Source organism: Glycine soja, chromosome 6 (assembly GCF_004193775.1).
Source record: "Glycine soja cultivar W05 chromosome 6, ASM419377v2, whole genome shotgun sequence".
Classification (NCBI taxonomy): Eukaryota; Viridiplantae; Streptophyta; class Magnoliopsida; order Fabales; family Fabaceae; genus Glycine; species Glycine soja.
In genome coordinates, this window is record NC_041007.1 from 17523764 (window position 1) to 17546106 (window position 22343).

A 22343-nucleotide genomic window follows, 5' to 3' on the forward strand; every position below is an offset into this window, starting at 1 on the left:
TTTTGAGAAATTAATGAGATATCTTTATTTGGGATAATGATGAGATTTATTATAAATATCTCTATTTGAGATGAGAAAGATATTCAAGATACCTTCATATATGATGGGAAAGGTAGTAAGACGTCATTGTATGGAGTATAAATTCATAGATCCTTTGAAGAATCTGAGTTCATAGATACTTTGAAGAATTTGAGATTTAACACTAATTCCAAAAATCAAAGAATGAGTCTTGTGATTTTGAGAATCACTAAATTGTGTTATTATATTTATTTGGATGCATTGGAGTATTGTCATTTATTTAAATATTTTATTTATTCAGAATGTCATAAATTGTGATTGTTTTAATATAATTTTATTGGAGTGTATATATATACATATATAATATTATTTTAAATTCATTGCGGATATCATGATTGATTTTCCAAATTATCACACTGGCCGAGAACAACACTATTTGTAAACTCATTTTAGTTATTTTATTCACCAGGATTATCATCTTATTATAAGTATTGTTTTCAGAGCACGAGGAAGAAATTATTAGAATTAGAAAGATTTGAAAACATAGTTTTCTTAGTTACATTTATTTTATCTTGTTAGTATTTCAAAATAAGGCGTTGAATGTCATTACTTTTGTTATATTTTTTGTGTTCATTTAGTTTAAATGCTCATGTTTTGAGGATCATGTTTTCTTTTTGTAAAAACTCGTTTATTTGACTCATTTTATTATACATGAAGTATTTTTAGACTATTATAATTTTGAGATTTCATATTCTTTTTGGAATATTTTATAATAGGTTGTTATTGTAATGAAGAGCATTACAAGATACACGACAAAAATGTGTTTCTATTATGCAATTTTATTATACACCCAACAAAAATTTGATTGCATTATGTATCTCAATGACATATACTATAGAAACGCATTTTCATTGTGCACTTTTATCAAAAATACAATAAAAATGTGATTTCGTTGTATATTAACATATAGCAGAATCAAATTTATGTTGAACAAACACACCTAAAAAAATGTACTTCTCACATAGGCTAAGAAGACAAAAAAAAAAGGTAGTGAGAGCAAAAGAAGGGTCAAGGAAGTGAAGAGATGGGGGTGTGAAGAAAATGGAGGAGAAAGAGAAGAAGATGACAGTGGGTGGGAAGAGAAGGAGGAGGGACGAGGGTGTAGGGAAACTTCCAACAGGGGTAGTTCTGTCAATATCAAAGAATCTGAAAAAGTAGGGGTGAATAGTAATTTGAGGTGAGGATAGCAACTGTATGCTCTTGATTGGCCCAAGCCTCTTAATCTTTGTTGCAGTCCACGCTCTTTTAGAGGCATTAGCCACATTTTTATTTGAAGAAATTAGGTTCCTTAAAATCATCTCTCCAGAAGCGCATGCACATGCAGTATGTTACACGCTCAGCATGCTTTTAATTTAGTGGATCTTTTATTGATCTAACGGTGGAAATAAATGCCTCTCCCAAACCATGCCATCTCGATACCATTAATTATCCTCACGAGAAAGGTCACTAACACTCTTTCTATCAGAGAGTGATAAAAAAGCCTCTCCCAAACCATGCCATCTCTTGTTATTTTGGAAAATTGAAAATTTGAAGCAACTATTTATTGTTTTTGACCTTTATGGGGAATTTTGGAATTAATTTTGGTAGAATTAAAAGTTCATGCAAATACACACTAACTGATAATATATACTATTATTGTCATTTAATTAATACAGTAGAGAGTATAAAATGTGAGAGCATTTTTTTAAGAGAGAGTGCAATACAATTATCAATACAAAAAATAATCACATATACTTAAAGTATTGATTTTCGTTCTTTCAAATATTTGAACTCAACAATAATGAATCAAATTGAATCAAAACTAGAGTTTTTAGTTAGTTATTTCTTTTTCAATGATGATCATATTTTTTATGGAAAATCTATCTTTGATCCTATTACATAACTTTATTTTAATGATTTTATTGTTGAAAATTTTCCCTTTATTGTAGCTGTGGAAGTATGGAATATGTGCTATATATGAATATGAATAGAGGTGAAATGAGAGTATTGCCAACTGCGAAACACACTTTTGGCAACACTCGAAATGAGGGGAGTTTGTATGACAATTATATGATCATTGTGGAAACAACATAATGATATTTTGTTTAATAATGCCAAGTTAAATGTCTAGGTGTCAGGGGTGCGAAAAAAACCAAATCAAACTTATTCAAAACTGAATCCAACCGCTTTGAAAAAAATCAAACTATTTTGAAGAAAAAATTGAACCAAATCACTTTATATATGAAAATAGTTCGATTAACCAAATCATTTCTAAAACGAGATTCGGTTTAGTTCAAGTCTTTAGAAGAATCAATTCACATATGGATACCAAGGGTTCATTATTAAAACATGAGAGGGAGAGAGACTAAGAGAGCAACAGTGATAGAGAGGGATAGGGAGGGAGAGTGGACCATCGTGAGGCGAGGGAGAGGCAAACAGAGGGAGGGTGAGAGACCGAGAGAGGATCCCAAAACTTACTATGCCGCCAAAAGGAAAGGACAAATTCAAAAAGGTATCAACATGCAAACTGGAGGGAAAAAACAAACATCACTATGTTCTACTTCACAAGGTTCCCTGACCACATAACAGAGAAGGATCTCTAGGCTCAGTTTAAGAGATGAGGGGACGTAAGGGAGATCTTCATCCCCAACCATAGGAATAAAGGAGGAAGAAGATATGGCTTCGTAAGGTATTTAGGGGTCTTAGATGAAAGAAAACTAGAAAGACAGCTTGATAACATTATACTTGGGGAACTCAAGCTGTGTGTCAATGTCCCAAAGTGTGGGAGGGGCAAGATGAGGCTCGAGGAGCAAACTGTCAAACACGGCACAAAGCTGGAAGGGCACAACACTGAAGTGGTAGATAGGAGACACACTGGAACGCGTTACAGGAATCCTTCCATGACCTATGCGAAGGTGGTGTCCACCAACAAAACAAATGCAGGACTGAGAAGAAACTTTCAACCTTCACACCCCAGAATTGTTGAGTCCCACTCCTCGGTCCACCTTGAAGTATCAGAAGGGGAGAGGAGGAAGTACAAAGACACATGGGTAGGCCGTTTAAAAAATTGTGCCGAAATACATCGGTGACGATATGGTACTCCTTCTTGGGCTACAGGACTCCAAAGCGAAGGAGATCATGTCGGAAGAACTCCAACATGGCACATCTCCATTTTATTCGCTACAGAAATGGAACCCAATGATGAGGCCCGGCCATAGACTCATATGGGTCCAATGCTGGTGTGTTCCTCTTGAAGTCTGGGACATAGGGAACTTTCAAAAATTGGTGGCTGCAGTCGAAGACCTCATTGAGGTTGACGACGATGTTGAAGAACTAAGGAGAATGGATAGAGCCTGAATCCTCATCAGAACGCCATGGAGACCACTACTCCACCACTCAATTGCAGTCTATATCGGAGGGGAGACACACACGGTGCAGATCGTCGAAGAAGGGTCGAGCGACGTTGGAATACGTGCCCCTCGCCATCGAGGTGCCATAGAATCTATAGAGGAGATCGACTCTGATGATAATGACAGTGACATATCGCGCGCGGTGATGGCGCCAACCCCCAACTTTCGGCACCTGTTGAAAGGCTTCGACGGAGACCAGAATGCCGACAACGACGACCACTGGTCCCAGCCGTTACTCGATGGTCCGAGCCTTATGGATTATCCAGTGGATAATAACCAGGACAACTGGCTCCACCTACCTAGCATCGACATCCGCGCGAGGCCAGAAATGAAGAAAGGAAAGAAATAGGATCTTAGGGCGCACTCCGAGGTAGACCCAGGGGCTCATGATGGGGGAGGCAGCGCGTGAGAGTCTTCAAACAGCAAAGGAAGGGTGAGCAATGTAAAGCCAACAGCAACCAGGGGGGCACAACATGCATGGATAAGGAAAGACCCATTGCACAAAGGGGAGATGACCCTGACAGCCCCAATGGGGCAGTTATGACCCCAATAGGGCCTAGTAATATACATAATTTTGAAAGTGGCCCAATTATGGAGGTGGGCTTATCTAACCACACCATAACCATATCTCCACAAACCCCTAAGAACAGCCCAACACAACCTGGAACCCCCATTATGCCTCCGTTATCACCCAAAAAATCAAGGGACATTCAAATCAATGAGGCAGGGCAAGATATCAAACTGGGCCTTACTAACCACACCTTAGCCACTAAATCAATACACCTCATTGACAGCCCAACACATCAAAAAGAAGAAAAAGAAAGAGAGTGGAAAGTGTATGTTAGGTCCAAGGGGTGCAAATAGAAGGAGGCCCATCAAATTAAAAAGCACAAATTTCTAGATGATTTTAATCCTCCTCCCCACCACCAGCCCATATCAGGAGTCAGCACACCTCCAAATGAATCGGGATACCAATACATGGACATTCACTCAACAAATCAGGGCATGCAAAATAATCCAGGGTTGTCTTCAATAGTGGAGGGACCCAATGAAGACCATATCAAAGAGGCATCATCCCAATGGAAGCTTGCAAAGATAATGGGGGTATATAGTGATTCAGACCACGCAACAATTATCAACAAAATTACAGCTATGGAGGTCAGAGACAGGCAGTAGGCTGAAGAGCTGGGAGACAGAAACCCATCATCATGAATATTATTTCCTACAATGTCAGAGGGCTTGGGAGGGGGGTTAAATGGGCTACAATTAGGAGGCTGGTCAAAAAATATCAACTGGACATGTTATGCATCCAAGAAACAAAGAAGGAACAAGTTGATAAGACTATGTGACAGGCCTTGTGGGGAGATTTGGCTGTTGGATGAGATTTCCAGCCAACAATAAACACAACTGGTGGACTATTATGTATGCGGAATGAGCAATCTTTCAAAGTTGATCATAGAGCAAGTGGCAGGGGCTACATCCTACTGGATGGAGTGTGGATCAGCGAAAACCAGAAAGTAACCATAGTAAACATATATTCCCCATGTGATAATTTGAACAAGAGGGAATTATGGGAATCACTAAGCCAGCTGAGACATCAAGATCCTGAGGGATTATGGTGCTTCCTGAGAGATTTTAACAGCATTAGACACCAGTCCGAGAGAGAGGGGGTGGCTCACAGGGGTATGGAAGCAAACAATATAACTGAATTTAATGAATGGCTAGCTGACCTAGAGGTTGAAGAAATACCTAGTGTGGGGAGAAAATTCACATGATTCAAACCAAACGAGACTGCAAAGAGTAAACTAGATAGATTTTTTGTCTCTCATGAATGGCTTAACAAATGGCCAGGCTGCACCCAATTCATCTTGGATCGGAACTTCTCAAACCATTGTCCCATACTGATGAGAGCTAAAAACATTGATTGGGGCCCAAAACCGTTTAGAGTGTTCGATTGTTGGCTGAAAGATAAATCCTTTGATCGAATAGTCAAGGAGTGTTGGACAAATACGCAACCAAGAGGTTGGGGGGTTACGCGCTCAAAGTAAAAATAAAAAAACTAAAGGAGGTACTAAAGGTGTGGAACAAGGAGCAATATGGAGACAAACTTAAGAAGGTATAGAGGATAGAGGCAGATCTAAATAACCTTCAAGATGCAAGCACAAACAGACAGTTGACTTCTCATGAACTGCTAACCCGCAGAAAATTACAGGAGGACCTTTGGTTAGCAGAACAGTCACATGAATCATTAATGAAACAAAAGGCGAGAGTAAAATGGATTAAAGAGGGGGACTGCAACACATGCTATTTCCATTTGCTGATGAATTCTAAACGCATAAATAATGAAGTTAAAGGTGTTCTCATTGATGGCTCATGGGTAGAAGATCCCATAAGAGTAAAAGAGGAGGTCCGCAGATTTTTCAATAACAGATTTATTGAACCTGAACATTGCAGACCAGTTTTGAATGACACTAGATTTCACGGTATTGGACTGCATCATAATGAAATGTCGGTGACAAATTTCCTTGAGGATGAAATAAGGGCGGCTGTTTGGGAATGTGGCAGTGAAAAAAGCCCAGGTCCAGATGGTTTGAACTTTAAATTCATTAAACAGTTCTGGATGCTCATGAAGCCTGACATCAGCAGATTCATCGCTGAATTCCATGCAAATGGGGTCTTCCTGAGGGGCAGCAACACGTCCTTCATTGCCTTGATCCCAAAGAAGAGAGATCCACAAAATCTTAATGAATATAGGCCAATCTCACTAATAGGTTGTGTTTATAAGATAGTGGCTAAGCTCCTAACAAATAGATTGAAGAAGGTGCTACCAGAGATAATTGATGAGAGACAATCAGCATTCATAAGTGGAAGACAACTGCTACACAGTGTGGTGATAGCCAATGAGGCGGTGGAAGAAGCAAAGAGAAGCCATAAACCATGCTTGGTGTTCAAAGTGGACTACGAAAGGGCATATGACTCCATATCATGGGAGTTCCTATCATACATGATGAAGAGATTAGGTTTCTGTCAAAAGTGGATCTCCTAAATCGAGGGCTGCCTTAAATCTGCCACAGTTTCTGTTTTAGTAAATGGAAGTCCCACTAATGAATTCATTCCTTATAGAGGCCTTAGACAAGGCGATCCATTAGCGCCTCTACTTTTCAATATTGTTGCAGAAGGATTAATCAGCCTAATGAGAGAAGCATTGGACAAGAATCTCTTTAGCAGCTTCCTTGTGGGAAAAAAAAGTGAACCAATTAACATTCTACAGTACGCTGATGACACCATCTTTCTTGGTGAAGCCACAATGAAGAATGTGAAGACAATCAAGTCCATGTTGAGAAGTTTCGAACTCGCATCCGGCTTAAAGATAAATTTTTCAAAGAACAGCTTTGGGGCAATTGGGAAATTTGTTCAATGGACGAAGGAGGCAGCTGAATACCTAAATTGTAGAATTTTGTCCTTGCCTTTTCTATATATGGGTATCCCCATTGGGGCTAACCTAAGACATAGTGAGTTTTGGGACCCTATAATCAGAAAATGTGAGAGAAAACTAGCCGAATGGAAACACAGACACATATCCTTCGGGGGGAGAGTAATTCTAATTAATGCAGTCCTAACAACACTTCCTATCTATTTTTTCTCCTTTTCCAGGGTACCATAACAAATAATAGCCAAACTGGAAAGCATTCATCGAAGATTTCTATGGGGGAGGGGAATCAGAGCGTAGGAAGATCGTATGGGTCAACTGGAAAACTGTATGCTTGCCAAAAGACAAAGGTAGCCTTGGTATCAAAGATCTTAGAACCTTTAATGCAGCATTGTTGGGCAAATGGAGATTGGATCTCTTTCACAGCCAAAAGGAACCATGGGCCAGAATACTGCACTCTAAGTATGGCGGCTGGAGGGCATTGGAGGAAGGGAGCAGAGGATGCAATGATTCCACATGGTGGAAGGACCTAATTACAACACAACAACTGTAACAGAACATCCCACTCAAAAGGGAAACATAATGGAAGGTGGGCGGGGGTGATAAGTTTAGATTTTGGGAGGACCATTGGACAAACACTGATCTACCACTAAGGGATAAATTCCCGAGGCTATACCAGATTTCATGTCAACAACAACAAACCATACAACAGTTGGGGACAAACACAAATACTGGTTGGGAATGACAGCTCACTTGGAGGAGACCTCTCTTCGACTCTGAAATAGCAATGGCGGATAGCTTTCTTGGGGAGATATCTCAGCAATAAATACACTCTCAAAGGGAAGATAAATGGATTTGGAAACCTGATTCAGGAGGACATTACTCAACAAAAACTGGATATGACCTGTTATGGGGGGAATTGATGGAGGAAAGTCAGGATACTGATTTTGGGGAAATATGGAAACTAAAAATACCAACCAAGTCAGCAGTGTTTGCATGGAGACTAATCAGGGACATATTACCAACTAAGACAAACCTTAGAAGGAGACAAGTACTGGTAGATGACAAGCTCTGTCCATTCTGCAAAAATAATCAAGAGGTGGCTGCTCACTTGTTCTTCAACTGTAGCAAAACCCTCCCTCTATGGCGGGACTCACTGTCTTGGGCTAACCTTATGACAACAATGCCACAAAACCCTAGAGATCATTTCCTATAGCATGCAACCGAGATAGCTGATGGAGCGAAATTCAAAAGATGGAAATGTTGGTGGATTGCCTTAACATGGATAATTTGGCGACATAGAAATAAGGTGGTCTTCCAAAATGTAACTTTCCATGGAAGCAATGTGCTGGAGGATGCCTTACTCTTATAATGGTTGTGGATCAAAGCCATGGAGAAGGATTTCACACTACATTTTAACCAATGGTCTTCTAGCCTGAAGGATGAATTTTGTAACTAGGGGGACTAGGTAATGGTGGTTCTATGTAACACATCAAAGTGTATCTAGCTTGTCCCAACCAAATCACTGGAAAAGCTGGATCCATCTCTATCCATATGTAAATTTAGTACCACTGGTACTATTCTATATATATATATAATACATCTACTTTTGCTGAGAAAAAAAAAACATATGGATAAAAATGGACAATGTGAACCGAAACAACCGAACCTGAAAAACTCAAACTATTTTTAAGAAAAAATCAAACCAATCCACTATAAAAATGGTTGAGTTAACCGAAGGGCTTTTATAAAGTGAAATGAAAATAGACCGGTTTGAATTTATTTATTTTTTTTAAAAACAAAACAAATTTGCATAACCTTATGTCCAACAGATTTGTGATTTAAATTCATGAGTGGACTATAGAACTAATGCTCAGTCTATTGCGGTTATAATTATCTACATAAATATGATTCTATCGCGCAGGGAAGGGGAATTCGGCCTGTTAGGAAAACAGCTATAGAATCAATTGATGCTGACACTATGAGAAGGAATCAGTTCGGTTATAGGATCCGCTATGTTGATTGAAGGAATGCACGATACTGAGCTTATACCAAAAAATCTGGTTTGTTGGGTAAATGGGGTCCTTCGTATAGAAGCCTTATAAGCTATAGGGGTGGGGATTTGTCTCGTGAATAATTTGAAGTGTGGAATATGACCAACATCAAATGTATGTGTCAAAGGGCGGATACAAGGGTTGCAAGGTTTTATACTTCTTGTTATACTGTATTTTGTTTTCTTCTTTTTCTTTTTATACATCTTGTGCCATAACTTCATACTAGTTACTAATATATATTTCCTCTAATTATTATGATTATCATCATCTTTTTTATTATCATGATCGTCATTGTTATTGTTATCATCATTATTGTTACATTCTATTTATAGATGTTTGGTCAAGGAAAATTTTTAATTTCTTGAAAGTGTGAAATTGAAAATATTTATTTCTCATGTTTGATTTATTTAAAAAAAAATGTTATTCTCAAGGAATAATATTTATCGAAAATATTTTTTTTAATCTTTGTCTACCTCAAAATTATTATTGTGGGGAGGTAGAAACTTCTTGTATTTATAAATTAAATATGACATTAATTATTTGTCACCAATTTGTCAATAAATATGATAAAATATTCTAATTATCTTTCTTGATGAGTATACCAAATATCGTGTCAAAAGATAAATCACTTTTATACCTTCATGTACACAATTATTGCTTTTAGGCATTTTTTTTTATAGAATATGTAGTTTTATCATTTGACTTTTCTCTTTTTCTTTGTTCTTGAAGATCATATAAAGAGTAAATGACCATTTTTTACACAAAGGCTCAAAAGAACATAACATTAAATTGTTCATAAATGTTAGGTACAAATTCAACGTCTATCTATTAACATTTGTTCCATCATATGCAATACAAACTCATTCCACATTCGTCTATATGCTATCAAACATAAACTTTAAAATTTTATTTACATCAAATTAAAATAATTAAGATTCTTTATTCATTATTTTATGACTCAACACACCTTATCAACAAAAATCTAACTTTTAATTAAATGCATTAAGTTTGAGAATGAGTTAAGCCAGATATTAATGTTCATAAAGGGATACATGCTTGACCTCATATCATATACATTCCTAACTATAAGGAAAGAGAAAATCCTTCCGAGATCTCCCAATAGTAATGGATCAGGGATGTTCTAGTCATGACCAACATAAGGAGTGAGTTAAAATGTTGCTTTATAATATATCTTTTGCTCAATGTTAGTTAAAATGAGATACTCTTTGTATATAAAAACAAAAAATTAACTCATATTTTCATAAAAGAAAACTAATAATAGTTTTTATTAGAATCGAACTAGCCCAAGATTCATTTAGTTGGGAGGGCCGAAACCAATTTGTCGAAACATCCATCAACAATGACAGCAAGTCCAAGTTTTGGACCGCGCCACCGCCACCAACAAGGAAAAGGCCACCAGATTACTGGAATTCTTTGTGAAAACATGTTTGGTGCATTGTTTTTCTTGCTTGGCCATGGAGAATGACTCTGGTTAGATCTTGGCTATGTTTTTGTGTTCGTAAAAACATGTTATTCTTGATGTAACTCAATTTATTAATTTATTTGTATTTCCCTTTATTTGGACTACATTGAACAAGTATGTGTGTCAGTAAGATAAAAAATAAAAGCCCCCACACACAATGCAAAGCGGAAGAATATGAGGTAACAAAAGAGGGCTGTTTTAGAAGAGAAGACAAAGGCAAAGACTTGAGAAAGAGAAAAAGAAAAAACTAAAAGTTGAGACTTGAGAGAGAGCGAGAGCCGAGGGCAGATGGAAAGAGACAGCAGAAGACAATAAAGTAAAGAGGGTAAATTTGAAATATTTTTCTTAAAAAAAAGTTAAACTCTCTCTTAAAGAAATTGGCAGATGACCAAATTTTAATGGGTAGGAGGATGCTACGACAAATTGGTTTGGCCAAAATAGCATTTCTCTTTTAGTTGGTGTAAGTAGCAGCAGCAAGTCAAGCATCTAATAAGTCTCTCTTTCCATTATCCATAAAGACCCCTTTTAAGAATAAAAGACTGAAATACCCATATAACTAGAGTCAAAACAAATATTAGGTGTATGTTTAGTTTTTAGGTAAAAGAATCCTTTTGAGATAAGTAATTTTGTTAAAGGATCAAAACCCTTTTATTTTTCTTTTGATTTTATTCATTAGATTTATATTACAACACGTGCATAATATTTTTAAGTTTAATCCAAACATGTTTTACTTTGGATATAGTAAACCTAGCGAGGTAGAAAAGTTACAACAACTCAACTTATTGAGGTCTAACCCACGTACTAGATATCTTATACAATAAATTAACATAAAATGGTTTACATTGTTATTTTTTTATTGTCGAAAAATGGTCTTGATAAAATATTGAAAACTAGGTTTTTAATAGACTATTTTTACTAAGTGTCAAAATATAATATTTTGACTAATTATATGATAATAGAAAAAATGAAATTTTGGAAAGCATCAAAACAATAAAAGATATCAACAATAGAGATAGAAGATATAAGTCATCAAGGATACGAAGATTAAATATAAATGTCATGGACGATAATTACTAAAAATTATTTGAAAAGTTATGAATAATTAAGAATTATTGTCTATAAATACTAATTTATATCATTGTGATAATGTTAGAATATGTAACATCTTCATATTCTCTTAAGTTCATGCGACCCTCATTCAAGGGACATATACAAATTGATGGATTAGGATAATATTTTCAGCCATCATTCTAATTAGAACATTTTACTTTTTTTTTATCAAGTAATTTTATTTACTTTCATTTATCTTTATTGTACATTTTCTTCTCATGCCTTTCTCATTTTTATATTATTTTTTCCTTTTTGGACAACATTTTCTTTTACTTAATTCATATTCATTTTATTTGATTCTACTTGTAATCATATATTTAAATCCAACTAAATATAAAAAATTGCATACATAAATGGATGACAAAGGATAGGAAGATAAAAAGTCTCTAAAGAAAAAATTATCATTTTTGTCAAATATACTTATAACAAATATACTTATAGGATTATATTTATTACCGAAAATAAACACAAACTTTAATAAAAACTAATGGCATATCTGTTCTGGTGTACCGTGCTCGTACTCCACAAGACAGAACAACAGTATTGATCTGTAATAGTAATATCACAAAGATCAACGCAACTCATTGAGCGATGTGGATAACTTAAGACGTTTCATTCTATTTATGCTTCAAATGCATAGAGCAAGCTAGGAACCAATTAACCGTACCCATTTACTTGGTATAAAATTACAAGATCATATATAGTCCAATCGCTATTGCATACATCACAATTTAAATTTATTGTCGACAACCACATTTGGTCCCCATTTGGAAAGGATGTGTATATATTTGTCATGTGCGTGTATTCTATAATAAGATAATATAAGATATATGATTGCAGTTGCTTATGATCTAAATTTCTTATGGACTAAATGGTCAGACTCCAATCCTCCGCGAGGTAAGCGTGGGTGAACATAAGGGCCATTTCTTAACTATATTTATACTATTGTCCAAAGTTATGAAGCATGGTCTCCGGGTAGTGATCTAGTTGAGATAGTAAATTGGGGGTAAGTAATTTAACGGGTTGATCAATAATTGGTTTCGTTTGACTTAATATATATTAAAAAATTTAAAATTATATATATATATATATATATAAGTATATAACAAATATTATTTGATTAAAAAATATTCATTTATACTCTAAAATTTAAAATAACAATTAAAGTATTAAAGTTGATAACAGAGTCCACAAATAATAATTCAATAACACAATTACACAAGTTTTGGTTTTTTTTTTTTAGTGTTTTGAAGCTTCTTTTTGTTTTTTTTTTATGCGAAACGAGTTTTAGAAACCGATTCGGATCATTGGGTTTATCTCAAACTAGCAGTAGCAGGGTTTGACTGAGTCATCCCAAACCAGATGCATGTTCAGTCCAATAATCAAGCCAGCTCGTTTATGCCATTGGACCAGGTTTTTTAACTATGTTTGTCACATAGTGAAATAGTATCTCCATAAGTCCAGCCATATTTTCGCCCCCACATGCCATCAATGTTCAAAGTGGTCGTGCCAAAGAGGCTTATTGAACACTTGCAGCAGCTAGAGCCACAATTTCAATGCCCCTGATTAGTTTGTCTGTCCATCACAGTACATAGTATAATAATCATAAACCCTTTTTCTCAGCGAGGCACACAGTATCATTACTACACTTTTTTTTTCACTATTGTTTTGGCAAGTCCTCAACCCCAACAACATAGAGAGCCATAATACCCTTCTTAGGCACAACAATATGGCTTTGTAAAATGGGAAGGAGTCCTTGCTGTAGTCATGAGGAATTGAGGAAAGGGGCATGGACGGTTCAAGAAGATCAGAAACTCATTGCTTACATTCAGAAACATGGCACAGGAAGCTGGCGTACCTTGCCACAAAAAGCAGGTCAATTTTTTTTTAATTAAACCCTTCATATATTATCTTAGTCTTGAATGGTTCAAATTTAAGTAGTACATCATTGGTTTAATTTGATTCTCTCTTTCTAGGATATACATTTGCGGATCTCACTTAGTAGGACAAAATTAGTTTTTTATTTGATCAGGACAAGACTAGTTTTTGGTGAATCTTAGTAGGATAAGACTATTGTTATATTATTGTTGTTGTTTTTGATGTAACCAAAAAATTGTTGTTGTTTTAGATTATGTATTTGGGTAAATAATTTACTTATTTATATTCTTATTGGAGGTTTAGGATCATGGGTCATTTCCTTTGATTGCTATAGGTTAGAGACAGAGTTGCTTAGGAATTAGTTTGGCTATAACATCTTTGAGTAGCTTTGCTCTTGGATATGGCTAAATTAACTAGTAATTAAGTGGGGAATAACATTTTCCATTACAATAAAATGAGGGTAAGTTTTTGAGTTCTTGTGTATTGTGCAGGTCTTCAAAGATGTGGCAAGAGTTGCAGGCTGAGATGGTTTAACTACCTTAGACCTGACATTAAGAGAGGAAAATTAAGCCAAGAAGAAGAGCAGACAATTATAAAACTTCAGGCGGTTCTTGGCAACAGGTGAAAGATCTAGCTGCTAGTAGAAGAAGTTTTGCATTATGAATGTTTGTAATTAGGTACCCTGCAGAAATTTTTCATTTAATTTGGTTTTTATGATTTAAGAAATTTTTGTTAGAATAACACTGTAGTTTCACATCAATCATATTTTGGTCTTTCCAATGGATAATACTATAATGCACCTCTGCAGCTTTATGAATAAGTTTCCATGTAAACACTTGTAGAAGAAGAAAATAAGAAGGAAAAATAAAATAAGTTTTCTATAAAATGTAGTTAACTTATGCATAAGTTAAAAATAAACTTTTGTGGAAGTTAATATGAGAGAACTTTTACAAAATTAGTTTATGTCTAAATTAATGTTAGCTTATGAAGAAGTTTATTTTATTTTTCGTGCTTATTTTCTTCTCCAATTAGTGTTAAGTTCTTACTAGATGAAAACGGTGGACAAATTTTTAATACATTGAATTGCTTTCTTATTCTTTTCCTGCTAGGTGGTCAAGTATTGCAAAGCACTTACCAAAGCGAACTGATAACGAAATCAAGAACTATTGGAACTCATATCTGAGAAAGCAGTTTGAAAAGAATGCCGGGGATTCCTCAAGTCCAAAACCAATTAGTTCTGACAGTTCCCCAGAATCAAAATCCAATGACATGTGCATGGTTCCATTAGAGAAAACTGATTGCCATGAACCAAACACCAACCAGTCTCATCAGCACAAATTATCAAAGTCAACCTCATCTTCAACTCATCTACTCAACAAAGTTGCTAGTAAAATTCTGGCATCAGGGTACCTTGAAGCAATCAAATCATGCCAACCTGTTGTTGCTGGGAACAGCAAAAGTGAAGGCGTAGTTAAAAGTGGAATTGGGCCACAAAAGGACAATATTAGAGACCCCCTTGTGCCTAATTTGACCTCACCAAGTCATTCAGTAACTTCTGCTAAGTTACTGAACAAGATGGCTACTTCACTCCCTCATAAAGTTTATGGCCTTGAAGCTGTAAAAGCTGTATTCTCAAAACTGATGGAAAGCAGTGAAAAAGGTGGCATTGCTACTAGTGATGGTAGTAGCTTTGTTGGCAGTGATCAAGTTGGAAGTTGTTTAAATGCTTTAAGCCCTTTTGAGGATGGACCACACATATCAAAAATAATTGACTCCCCTTCTAGTCCTACACTAATGTTCAACCAAGTGACCACACCCTCATGCTTTTCAGAAGATAATGAAGATAACTGGCAATGTGTTTCATCTAACTATGTTTCCTTCAGAAATTGTGCTGCAAGTGGTGGTGGTGGTGACTGCAGTGTCTCTGAGATCAACTTGGGTGAGTCTTCTAGTTCCACATCATGCTTCCTGTTTGAGAATGCTGACCTGGGAACATGTGATGATGAGATAAGGAAGTACATTCAGTATCTGTAGGAAAAAATAAAATTAGTGGACACCCTCTACTAATCAGAGAGAAATATAGGTATTACAAGTGATATGGTGTAACATGAAACGATCTAAAAAGAAATAATATATATGAAGACTGTTTGGTATATAGAGATGTTTATATAGAGGTGTTTGAAAGAGGAGTCTATGTATCATCAGTCTATTTTGTAATAAGAAAAGTATATTCTTTCTTTATACATTTTTTACTTAATTTTGGTTTCCTTCCATTCATGTCATTTTAGTTCTTATTTTTTCACGATTTTAGTAAATTTGTAATTTTATTTTAATTCTTAAGTTTGCAAACGTTTATTGTTTAACCTCATGGTAGACTTGGTTAACTAATAATGTGTAGTATAGTGGTAAGGTGAAAGTTATTATTTAACAATTAAATAATATTTTAATAATAATATATAAAAAGTAAAAGAAATACACGCATGCACAACAAGGATTAGATTAAAATTATAGATTTTTAAAATATTAAGATTAAAGTCATGAAAAAGAAAAAGAGTTAAACTAGCAGAAATATGTTTTTATACTAGCAGAAAAAGAGTCAAAATTGAAAAAAAAAATTAATGGGACTAAACTTATAATATAGTCTAAATTTTTATACAAGATAAAAAAAAAACAAAAACAAAAACTAGCAGATACGACAAAAAGAGTTAAAAAATTATAATATAAAATAAAAGTGACTTGTATGTAATTAGGACCCACTATACCTCAGTGAATAATGCGACCTCACATCTCTGAAATTATTGTCTCTGTACAGAATGGTGGACCCAAAAAAATAATAAATATACAAAAATGATTGATGCCACACCATATAGAAAAATAATATATAAATATAATAAACACAATAAAGCCACACAAAAAAAAGATAAATAGTGAGATAATAACTCTTAATGAAGTGTTTATTGTTAGAAATTTTACAATTCTTAATTAATTAATTAGTTTGAGCTACATATTATATTTATCATTTATATTAGTTATTTATATATATGGGCTCAATAAAAGTGATATAATTTGGTGAGTCTATTGAATTATCATGGGAACTCTAACAGGTTAAAACCTAAAGTAAGGTTGTAGTCCCCAATACACTCAAATTAGAAATTGTATTCTTTTCTCCCCATCTAACGAGAAACCTAGAGTCTCAAAAGGAAAACGGTGATTTGGTTGAGGAAAAACACAAAACCAACCGTTCCTTAGACTCATCAATTTCGTTGCTTATCGTGGATCCAAGTATTTTTCACAACCCTTCTTGATAATCTAACGTAATGTGTTTCCGATGATTATTGGTATTTTATTAAGATCCCTAAAATACCAAACAAGTGATATCAGAGCCACCATTATTGTTAAATTATTGGGAATTAAAGTTATTTGGTTTGTGTTATACCTATATTATTTTGTTACATGAACCCTAATTTTATTTTGGGATTTTATCTTTGCAATTATAATTATGATTGTAAGTTTGAAATTTTTTTTCTTGATCACGATATAATAATCATCATATGCGCATTCATGTTTTGCGTTCGGATTCCATGAGAAAAACGATTTTTTTTCTCGCTCCAGAATAGTCATCCTTTTTTGTTTCTTGTTCACGTATTTTTTTTATGGTTGTTGGTTTTGTTTCCTTATGCATGCCATGAATCCATGCCATACATGTCATGACATGATATACATAATCTTTGGCTTTATTATATCATCATAAGAAAACCCTTGTTGCATATCGTTAAATGCAATTTGGCTTTTGCATTTTATTTTTGTTTTCCTTATTTTTATTTGTGAATTATGTGTATTAATTGGTGATTCCCATTATGTTTTGGTGTAAATTTAGAAATTACAAACCCTCAAAATTATTCCTTTTTTATGTCTAGTAATTTTGATTGAGTTGATTGAAACAATATATTGTCAAAGCAATCTATATTGCGTAAATTAATTTAATTAAAATTGCATAGATATTAGTATAAAATTATTTATGCGAATTGTGCTCAGTCCAAAGGAAGACACAATTTGGCCAAATAATTTTGTACCTGTGTCATGATAAATGTGTCAAAATTATTTTTCATGTGAATTATAGTTGGTCCAAAGAAAGACTATGATTTGACAGAATTTATTGTCAATATTCGATCATTGCATTGAGAGTACCAATTACAAATTAATTTCTTTGTCCAAAGACTATGAATTAATGTTGTGTTGGGTATCTTGTGATAGGTTTGTTATGTGAACTATTTTGCGCATGTCTTGTTATATATATATATATATATATATATATATATATATATATATATATATATATATATATATATATATATTATATAACTTATTGGCTTATTTGTGAGCATGTAATTATTTTTATTTTTATTATTATTCAGTTTCTGATGTTAGTGCTGCAAATGTATCTACTCAAGTGAACAATATCTCTATGCTAAATGGGACAAATTTTAAGGTCTGGAAGAAAGCCGTAGAAATTGTTCTCGACTGTATGGATTTGGATTTGACACTGAGAACGGAACGATCCACTTCCACTCTGGAAGCCTCCAATGAGGTAAAAATTGAGAAATGGGATTGTTCCAATCGAATGTGCATTATGATCATGAAACACTCTATTCCAGAAGCGTTTCAGAGCTCTATTTCTCAGGGTGAAAATGCAAAGAAATTTATTGATGAAATTGAACAATACTTTGCCAAAAATGAGAAGGCGGAGACGAGTAACCTTTTGGCTAAACTCATTTCCATGAAGTATAAGGGCAAAAGTAATATAAGGGAGTACATAATGGAAATGTCTAACTTGGCATCTAAACTGAAAACACTTAAGTTAGAGCTTGGTGAAGACCTGCTTGAGCATATAGTTTTGATCTCACTTCTTGCACACTTTGGGCAATTCAAAGTGAGTTATAACACTCAGAAGGACAAATGGTCCCTTAATGAGCTTATATCTCATTGTATGCAAGAGGAAGAGAGGCTGTAGAGAGACAGATCTGAAAGTGCTCATTTAAACTCCACCTCTCAGAATAAGAAAAGAAAGAAAACTAAGGGTGCTACTGTGAAGGGTGTTCTCAACAAAAGAAACCAAAAAAGGATGAGGAATTTACCTGCTACTTCTACAAGAAGTCTGGACACATGAAGAAAGAGTGTCCCAAGTACGCCACATGGCGTGTAAAGAAAGGTAAATATCTTGCTCTTGTTTGTTCTGAAGTTAATTTAGCTTTTGTACCTAAAGATACTTGATGGGTAGATTCTGGTGCTACTACTCACATAAGTGTAACCATGCAAGGTTGTTTGTGGAATCGACTACCAAGTGATGATGAAAGCTTCATATTTGTTGGCGATGGCAAAAAAGTTGCGGTGGAGGCTATAAGAACTTTTAGATTGCAGTTAAAGACTGGATTTTATTTGGATTTGTTTGAGACTTTTGTTGTACCGTCTTTTAGACGAAATTTAATTTCTATTTCTAGTTTGGACAAATTTGGTTTTCTTGTTCATTTGGAAATAATAAAGTTAGTCTCTTTCAGAATTCGAATTTGATTGGCTTCGGTTCCTTAATTGATAATCTATATATGTTGGATGTTAATTGTTCCTATAATGAAATATTGCAAACAAATTCACGTGGCACAAAAAGGAAATTAAAAGAGAATTCAGCCACTTTATGGCACAAACGCTTAGGTCATATCTCTAAACAAAGAATTCAGAGACTTGTGTCAGATGAAATTCTTGAACCTTTATATTTATCAGACTTTGAAGTCTGTGTTGAATGCATAAAGGGAAAACGAACAAACATAAGGAAATTAGGTGCTGAAAGAGCTAAAAACATCTTAGAATTGGTACATACTGACATTTGTGGTCCTTTTCCAACACCTTCTTGGAATAGGCAACAACATTTTATCTTGTTCATAGATGACTACTCTAGATACGGTTACCTTTATTTGATACATGAGAAGTCTCAATCCCTAGACGTTTTTAAGAGTTTCAAGGCTGAAGTTAAACTTCAACTTGGAAACAAAATTAAGGTTATCAAATCTGACTGTGGTGGTGAGTACTATGGTAGATATGATGGATCAGGAGAACAATGTCCAGGGCCTTTAGTGCTTTTTCTCAAAGAGTATGGAATTGTTTCGCAATACACTATGCCAGGCAAACCTAGCATGAATGGTATTGTAGAACGACAAAACCGAACTCTTAAGGATATGGTGAGAAGTATGGTTAGCCATTCTTCCTTGCCAAAGTCACTTTGGGGAGAAGCCTTAAAGACTGCAGCTTACATCCTTAATAGGGTTCCAAGTAAAGCAGTTAATAAAACTCCTTATGAAATTTGGACTGGCAAAAAGCCAAGCATTAAGCATTTTCATACTTGGGGTTGTCCGGCTGAGGTGCAGCCTTATAGGCCACATGAAAGAAAGTTGGATTCAAGAACAATTAACTGCTATTTTGTTGGCTTTGTTGAACGCTCTCGGGGCTATAAGTTTTATGATCCCACTTTAAGATCAATATTTGAAACGGGAAATGCAAAATTTCTTGAGAAAGTTGAGTTTGGGAAGGAAGAGAACACAAGGAAAATTATCTTTGAGGAAGAACCTTTTATTGATAATGCTCAAGTCCTCATACCTATTGTTGTTCAAGAAACAACTCCAATAATAGAAAACAATGTTCAAACTATTGTTGATGACATTGTTCAAGAACAAGACAACGATGAGGTTCTTCCTCAAATATCTATACAGCAACCTCAACAACCTCAAGAAATGTCATTAAGGAGATCTGATAGAGAGAGGAGAAGTGCAATCCCTGATGATTATATTATCTTTCTCCAAGAACATGAGGATGACATTGGTTTAGCAGAGGATGATCCGATTAACTTCTATCAAGCCATGTGTAGCTCTAACTCTCAAAACTGGATCAATGCCATGAAGGATGAGATGAAATCTATGCAAGACAATGATGTTTGGGATCTCGTTGAATTGTCTGAAAGTGTGAAACCTATTGATTGCAAATGGATATTTAAAACCAAAAGGGATTCAAAGGGCAATGTCGAGAGATATAAGGCTCGTCTAGTCGCTAATGGATTTACCCAAAAGGAAGGCATTGACTATAAAGAAACATTTTTCTCCAGTATCTTCAAAGGATTTCTTTAGAACAATAATGGCACTGGTAGCTCATTTTGATTTAAAGCTAAATCAGATGGATGTTAAGACTGTGTTTTTAAATGGTGACATTGAAGAAACAATTTATTTTGTTTGCACACCATAGACTTTGAGTCACCTGATACAAAGTTTTCTGGTTGCATCATATAAATTGTTTTGAGGCAAATGTAGTTGATGATTGTGTATACCACAAGTTTAGTGGGAGTAAATACTCATTTTTGGTGTTATATGTCGATGATATACTATTTGCTAGCAACGATATAAGCTTTTTACAAGAGACTAAGAAATTTCTGACGAAAATTTTTGAGATGAAAGATCTTGAGGAAGCCTCTTTTGTATTAGGAATCAAGATACTAAGAGATCGCTCTCAAGGTATCCTAAGGTTGTCACAAGAGAGTTAGATCGATAAGGTCCTAGATAGATTTGGCATGAAAGATAGTAAACCAGGAGATACCCTGATAGCTAAAGGAGACAAATTTAGTCTCAAATAATGCCCCAATAATGACCTTGAAAGAATAGAAATGCAAAATATTCCTTATGCATCAGCAGTAGGAAGTCTAATGTACGCTCAAGTTTGCACTCGTCTCGATATAGCATTTGTAGTAGGAGTTCTGGGCAGATATTTGAGTAATCCTGGAATGCAGCATTGGAAAGCAGCAAAACATGTGATGTGTTACCTAAAGAAAACAAAATGATACATGTTCACTTATCAGAAGTCTGAGAATTTGGAGATCATTGGATACTCAGACTCTGATTTTGCTGGATGCCAAGATAGCAAACGCTCCACATCTGGATACATATTTATGTTGGCTAGAGGAGCTATCTCTTGGAAGTCTGTTAAACAGACTCTCATAGCTTCTTCAACCATGGCCACGAAGTTCATTGTTTGTTTTGAGGCATCCAACCATGGGATATGACTGAGAAATTTTGTCACTGGTTTACGTGTGGTTGACGGCATTGAAAGACCATTAAAGATTTATTGTGACAATAACTCAGCAGTTCTTTACTCCAAAAATAATAGGAGTGCAACCAAATCAAAGTTTATTGACATTAAGTTTTTGGTTGTTAAAGAAAGAGTTCAGAATAGACAGATTTCTATAGAACATTTAAGGACTAATGATATGCTAGCTGACCCACTTACAAAAGGTTTGGTACCTAAAGTTTTTCATGAGCACACTGCTCATATGGGAGTGACTCCTTATAGTACCTTAGTTTAGTGAGAATCTCAATTATGTTCTATATATGCCTTATGGTTTTCAGATATTTGTATAGATTGATTTTCTATAAAATAAAGTTGAAGGTTATCATTTCATTCTGAGCTTGTTTTGTTTGTAATATTTATATTGTGTTTGGATTGATCTCTATAAAGAATAAAGTTTGGACTAGTTGAAAATGAACATGAATGAGATCACATTGCATGTTATTTTCATGTCGCTTATCCATATTTGGTCTATGTCATCAAGTATATGTGACATTGGTGATCATTGTGGCTCAATCACGTTAGATTGTGAGAAAAACTACAATGGTTATGTGTTACTGTATAAGATGGACCAGATTGTTTAAGGAAAGTCTAAAAGTAAATAACATACAGTTGTGCGCCTAAAGACTTTTGTAATATAAATGATTAAGGTTAATATGAAGTTCAAGTGAGAAATTGTTAGGAATTTTATAATTCCTAATTAATTAATTAGTGTAGGCTACATATTATGTTTATCATTTATATTAGTTATTTACATTTATGGG

General features: G+C 34.8%; 2 protein-coding genes across 2 annotated transcripts; both read left to right on the top strand.

The window, feature by feature from the left end:
* The first annotated feature begins 13022 nt into the window (after positions 1-13022).
* Positions 13023-15663, top strand: LOC114416563 (transcription factor MYB51-like). The gene is made up of 3 exons (XM_028381468.1): positions 13023-13419; positions 13914-14043; positions 14532-15663. Exons 1-3 carry the CDS (start codon positions 13287-13289, stop codon positions 15454-15456), a joined length of 1188 nt encoding a protein of 395 aa, XP_028237269.1. The 5' UTR covers positions 13023-13286; the 3' UTR covers positions 15457-15663.
* A 2224-nt stretch (positions 15664-17887) lies between these two features.
* LOC114415892 lies at positions 17888-18433 on the top strand. The gene has a single exon (XM_028380750.1). It carries the CDS (start codon positions 17888-17890, stop codon positions 18431-18433), a length of 546 nt encoding a protein of 181 aa, XP_028236551.1.
* The last annotated feature ends 3910 nt before the right edge of the window (positions 18434-22343 follow it).

Bases quoted from the DNA above. Each gene is read 5' to 3' on its own strand.
- LOC114416563 (XM_028381468.1), top strand. From the start codon at position 13,287: ATGGGAAGGAGTCCTTGCTGTAGTCATGAGGAATTGAGGAAAGGGGCA. The intron at 13,420-13,913 runs GTCAATTTTTTT...TGTATTGTGCAG, and splicing joins TACCTTGCCACAAAAAGCAG to GTCTTCAAAGATGTGGCAAG. The intron at 14,044-14,531 runs GTGAAAGATCTA...TTTTCCTGCTAG, and splicing joins CAGGCGGTTCTTGGCAACAG to GTGGTCAAGTATTGCAAAGC.
- LOC114415892 (XM_028380750.1), top strand. From the start codon at position 17,888: ATGCTAAATGGGACAAATTTTAAGGTCTGGAAGAAAGCCGTAGAAATT.